Here is a 6,000-nt window from a genome sequence, read left to right as displayed (position 1 = left end):
TAAACATATTGTGAAACCAACATTGATGGTTAACCCATGAATCAACCAACACCACATCCATGGCCAACCTATGAATCAACCAGCCACTGCCAAGTTAAAAATCAGGCTAATCTCATGTTCCATTTTCTCAACTATTTTTTTTTTAGAGATAATTATAATATACTACTAGCCTATAGCTCCAACCCTTTCTTTCTAGTCCACCAAACACTTTGTGCATGGAGATGTGTCAATTCAATTACAAGGCCTTTGGCTTTTCAGCCAATTACAACAATAAGAAAAATCACTTAAATCACTTGTAAACAAATTTTGAAAAAAATAATGTAACATTTATTCAATCACCAATAATGTAACATTTACTCAATCACCGAGCCCTACTAATCATCTCAGAGATTCATCAAAAAATACTAATCATCTCAAAATATATAATAAAACTTATCACCAAGTCAGAAAAATAAAATTGATTAATTCATTAGTTCTTCTTTAACCGTAAATTTCAAGTATAATACAGTTTGCAATAGCACGTTAAAAGCTTTATTATTTATTTATTTATAGAATAAAATTTTAATTAATAGGGTTCACTTTATGGGTAATTATAGAATACTCTCAGAATACCATGAATGCATATTCTACTCTTCTAACATAATTATGGGTTTCACTAATTAAATTCATGGTAGAACTCACAATTTACGTGAGAAAGAAGAGTACACATTTATTATACTCCTGAAATATTTAATAATTTTCCTCACTTTATAATGATTACTCTTATTATCAAACTAAACACCAATCAATTTTTGCAAAATATTTAAAAACTTTGTTTAACTAAGAAAATAATGGTATACTTTTTGCAAAATATTTAGTATTTTCTTTGCCTATTTCTTCAGAAGTTGTATGTCACTGTCACAGACTCACAATTATAAGAATTGCTAAGAATTTAAAATCCAATCCTAATATAAGTCCAAATCTTACCTAAAACCGAAACGCACAGGAGTCCATCAAAAAGAAAAAAAAAAAAAAAACCCATAGGAAATAAAATCTTAAAAGGTAAAAAAAAGTTTCACAAAGTCCTAAACTAAATGAAAAACTAAACGTTAATAAGAATAAAGTCCTTCTATAATTAAACCACTTAAAAATTACAAAATTAAACCCAAATCAATTACGAAAAGAAAATAAATATATATATATATATATATACACACAAATACAATATAATATAATATTATATGGCGGCAAAGATTACACATCTTCTTAAAAGTGTCCTTTAGCTTCACACTCTGCTATCTCTCCGTCTTAATCGCCAAGCCTTTGAGAACGTGAATTCTTGTCCGTGCCAAATCGATGCCGCTTTTGTAGCTCCTGATTCAGACATCAAAACTTCAGGTACTTGTTATAACCGAGTTACCTTAATTTTTCAGAAAATCAAAATTCTTAGATTTTGTTTCAAAGTTTTGTTTAATTTGTTAGACCCAATTGATTTTTCCTTATGGGTTTTTCATGGGTTTCATTAAAAATTGTTTTTTTTTAGGTATCTTATTTCGTTGACTAATTGTGTTATGTATGCATGTTTTGTACACTTCATTGATGTAAAATGATTTTCAGGTTGTGGCTGTGTAAAATTCTGGCAATTATCTATAAACCCTTTTGATATTTCTATGGTTTGATTATGATGAACTTATTGATATGTGATGTGTAGTATCAGCATAGGCATCAAATTTCGGGTTGAAATGATAATTGGTTTGACCATGTTTTGGTAATTTGTATTAAATTATTGAGTGATATCTGTGCAGGTTATGATTAGAAATTTCATTATAAAATAATTGAGATCGGCTTGGAAGCCGAAGATGATCAGAATGAAAGCTAATGTTCATGGCTGTCCTGTGATCTGAATTGGGTTTAGTTGCTAATGGATTTCCTTACACAGAATGGTTATTGTCCTATTAAGTCCCCAAATCTGTCAGGGGCCATATTTGAGTCGATCACCTTTCGGGAATTCTAGTAATTAGAGAGAAACCATTTTTTGGGCTGAGAATATTGTGGTAATTAGCATAGATATAGTTTTTGGTAAGTATACTTCACATAAATACGGTAGTCCATTGACTCAATTCTTATAAAATTCAAGATTTTTGGCTTTCTAGGTGAGTCAAATGAATTTCTCAAATTGCCGGACCTGTGGCCAGTTAGCATAAGAGCAGCTTCAGAATACTGAAATGTTTTGAATTGGGTTGGTTGGATTGAATTGTAATTTTATGCGAGTATTGTTTGGCATGTACTTTACTAGGTTGAATTTATTGTGGCTTGATTTTTTTTTGTTTAGTACCTAAAAGAAAAAACCCCTTTTTTTTAATTAATAGTATTTAATTAAAAAGCACAAAAAAGGTGGTGAAACCCCTAAAGAAACAAAAAAGAAGTAAAATACCAGAAAAACCTATCAAAAGTTCAAAGAATCCAAGAAGTCTAAGCAGTTCCCAGAAGAGAAAATATTGGAAGTCAAAGGCAACACGGACATAAGCCTTGTTGGCCTTGTTTCGATAATAATTTGATTTTTGTGAATCCGAAAATTTACGTTGCGTTAGTGAATGCACCTTCTTAGGGATTTTATATTTAAGTAGTTTTATGTATGTAAGTTATTTGGAACCTTTTATTTTATTTTTTTTTTCCTGATAAGTTCTTTGGAACCTCTTTGAGGTGGGACTAAGGTAAAAAGTTTCTTGAGTTACTTGAGTTACATGAGTGTTAGGTTATCCTATGGGACAAAGGTAAAAAGTTTTGATTCTAAGAATGGGTGTTTGGAGCACCCAAGTTTGAGGTTTTCTGGGTTTAGGCTTTTGTTTTATGGTATGCTTTGAACTCAGCCAATAGGATTGACATTAATATGCCGGTCATGTTTGTATTAATATTGGGTCAAGTTTAGTTAGTGCATTTTAATGTCAGGTTTAGGATTGGTATTAAATTTCCTTTCACTAATCTAGTTTGGGTGGCGGCATGTATTTTCAAATTTTGTCTCTCAAAAAATTTCAAAGTCTCAGCAATGTGTAGGAGGTGTAAAATTTACTTATAAAAAAATAAAATAAAATAATGAGGTCTGAAGCTTTCTTTATTCTGTGACAGAACAGAAGAAATCTTGTACAGGAATTTACTTTTAGTTTTTTCCCCCTTTAATTGTACTTCTGTAATCAAGCTTGGTATGAATATTTGTCAAAATTCCAAAAAATGTGTTTAACTTTTTGTAGGTCTCATTCTAGTCTATTAGATTTAGATTTTTCTTGAGTAGGCTCTATTTTAGTCATACTAATTAATTTTGTTTATGGATTGCTTTTGTATGCTAGTAAAATCTTGTAGTGTTAAAAATGAGTTCACCATATCCAAAAGGGGAAAAAAAGTATAGTTTTTTCCCTTATGAATAAATGGACAAAATAATAGTTGATTTACGGTAAAATGTATAGTATTTTTTGGCCATGGCTACATAGTGTCTTTTTACTTCTGCTTCTTGAATTTTTTTTTGTTTTTGTTTTTGTATTTTTTTTGCTTTTTTTTTTGTTTCACTATCTTATTTTTATTATCTCTCTTCCCAGTGCACCATCAAACTTCCTTTATGCCTTAATTCTACTTTTGAACCCTTGGTCTAAAAGTCCCCAACTACCCTAGTCTAATCTAACACAAACCTCTCTCTCTTTTCAAGACAACCCATAATGTTATTTGTTCAAAAAAGATGTTTTTTCTGTTTTTTTTTTCCCTCTCCCCATTGGTATTCATTGGGTTACCATCCATCATAAGGATTGCTACCCTTTATTTCAAACTGTTTTAAGTGTTTCTGTACTAATTTGGTATTTGATGTGCGCTAATCCAATTGGAAACAAGTGGCTTGTTGCCAATCCTCATTTGCCAGCATTTTTATTTCATATTTTTCCTCTTTTGGCATGGCCACATTTTAAAAGTTTTTTACAGATCATATTGACATGTGACACATGATCTGCCATTGTGAATTTGTGAAATCCTAAAGGTGAAAATTGTTCCTTTACATGTATTCTATTTGAGAGAGGCATATATTGAGTTGTGCTGCTTGTGAATGTTGCTTCTTATGATGCATGTAACATGTCTATTGTTATTTGCAGATTCATAATCATGAATGACAAAGAGGTTCTGACATATGAAGATATTGTTTTGAGAGTGTCAGATTTGGATATTCTGGAAGGACCCTGTTATCTCAATGATCAAATAATTGCATTCTACTTCGGTTATCTGTCTTCCTCATGTGACTCGCATGATATCCTTCTTGTTCCACCTTCGGTGTCTTTCTGGCTTGCTAATTGCAAAGAGGAGGCTCTCAAAGATATCATAGAACCCCTCAAATTATCAAGCAAGAAATTGGTTCTATTCACTGTGAACGACAATGATGATCTGAGTGGTGGTGATAGTGGTACACATTGGAGTTTGCTTGTTTATGATAGGAGTAGCAATACATTTTCACATCATGACAGCATGGAGGGAGTAAATAATTCTCATGCTATGAAGCTTTACGAGGCTGTCAAGGGATTTATGGGACCAACTGCCAAACCAAACACAGCATCATCATCTACACCCAAAGGTAGAATGAAGAAAAAGAAAGATGTGGGTGCAACTGCCAAAGCTGTGGCAGTTGCTGATGCTGAACCTTCCTTTATAGAATGTGATACACCACAACAAACGAATGGATATGACTGTGGACTTTATGTCATTGCCATTGCCAAAGTAATCTGTCAATGGCATTCAAGTAAAAAGAAGGGCAAGGAAAGCAACTGGATTTCTGCTATAGAGAGGCAAGTTAATGCATCTTTAGAGATGACAATGAGAGATGAGCTACTGAAGCTCATTGAAAATTTAAGGAAGGAGGATTGAGGCAAGCATATGAAAGATACTTGTTGAGGGGAAAGATTTCTGAACAAACAAGTACAGAGCTTTGGACTTAACCACATGCATGTATAGATACTGCATTGAAAGCAAATTCTGTTACCATCAAGAAAACTTGTCCATATGTATTTTTTTCTCTCCTTTCATACCTGTAACAGCATTGCAGTGTACAGTTAGAAGCACTCTACCATGTTACAATTTTAACAAAAAGTGATAAATGCGATTTACACACAATTGTTTTTACTGATTACTGAAATTCATTTAGTTATGCATGTTTGGAATTTTTAAATTTTCGCAAACATTTAATTGTGGAAATTAATAAATGTTATGTCCATGACATAGTTTGAATTTGATACTCGGTCCTAAAACTTCTTGAACATAAACTAGCAAGGTCTTCTTCAAAATGGGTAGCCATTGGAAGAGTAATTTAGTCTTAGCTGTTATTGTACAATAATGCATGTATTTAATAGCTGGTGTGGAGCATGCCACATCAACAATTTGTAAAATATTTGCAACATAGTTTTGACTCTAGCATTACTCATATTTAAGTAATGGAACACGTAAAGAACTTTGATCAATCAATGGCAGCTATTAATTGATAATTATGACGGATTTTTGTTGGCTAGTGCTTGAGAGTTGAGGCATTGAAAGGGTTTCATTTACAAGTATTGAAGAAGGGGGATATGGATGTTGAGTTAGTGTTGTAAGGAGGAATTGGGTGCTTTCATTGGAGGAGTTGATGAGAGTGAGAGTGAGAAAGGTGGTTAAAGCAGAGGTGAGAGAAGAGGCAGTGAAACTAGCCCTTAGTAGAAGGAAAATATAAAGAGAGATGGTGAATTCTTTACTGCTTTTGGGTTTTTGAACTTGAAATCTTGATGAAAGGATTGTCTGTGAAGCGTTTTTTGGTGCTTGTTATTGATAATTATATATTTGGTATTCTAGTAGTGTGATTGCAAATACCTTTCACAGTTTCACCCAAGCTAGGGACATAAGTAATCCGAAAAGGATGCAAGCTCAATAAAAAATTATATGACATTAAGATATCATGAATGAACAACATTCTAATCTGTCAAAAGCTTTCTCTAGATAGTCTAGACCAAAATTTGCAACTAATAC

At 32.4% G+C, this 6,000-nt stretch overlaps 1 protein-coding gene across 1 annotated transcript; it reads left to right on the top strand.

Moving 5' to 3' along the window:
• Window positions 1-1,219: 1,219 nt before the first annotated feature.
• LOC126717255 (NEDD8-specific protease 1-like) lies at window positions 1,220-5,127 on the top strand. The gene is made up of 2 exons (XM_050418777.1): window positions 1,220-1,377; window positions 4,110-5,127. Exon 2 carries the CDS (start codon window positions 4,120-4,122, stop codon window positions 4,870-4,872), a length of 753 nt encoding a protein of 250 aa, XP_050274734.1. The 5' UTR covers window positions 1,220-1,377; window positions 4,110-4,119; the 3' UTR covers window positions 4,873-5,127.
• Window positions 5,128-6,000: the final 873 nt, after the last annotated feature.

The sequence above is a fragment of the Quercus robur genome, chromosome 3 (assembly GCF_932294415.1).
Source record: "Quercus robur chromosome 3, dhQueRobu3.1, whole genome shotgun sequence".
NCBI classification, from domain to species: Eukaryota; Viridiplantae; Streptophyta; class Magnoliopsida; order Fagales; family Fagaceae; genus Quercus; species Quercus robur.
The sequence above is the reverse complement of the archived record's forward strand: the minus strand, read 5'-3'. Positions and strand labels throughout refer to the sequence as shown.

Excerpts from the sequence above, each read along its gene's own strand:
- LOC126717255 (XM_050418777.1), top strand. The coding sequence starts at position 4,120 with ATGAATGACAAAGAGGTTCTGACATATGAAGATATTGTTTTGAGAGTG.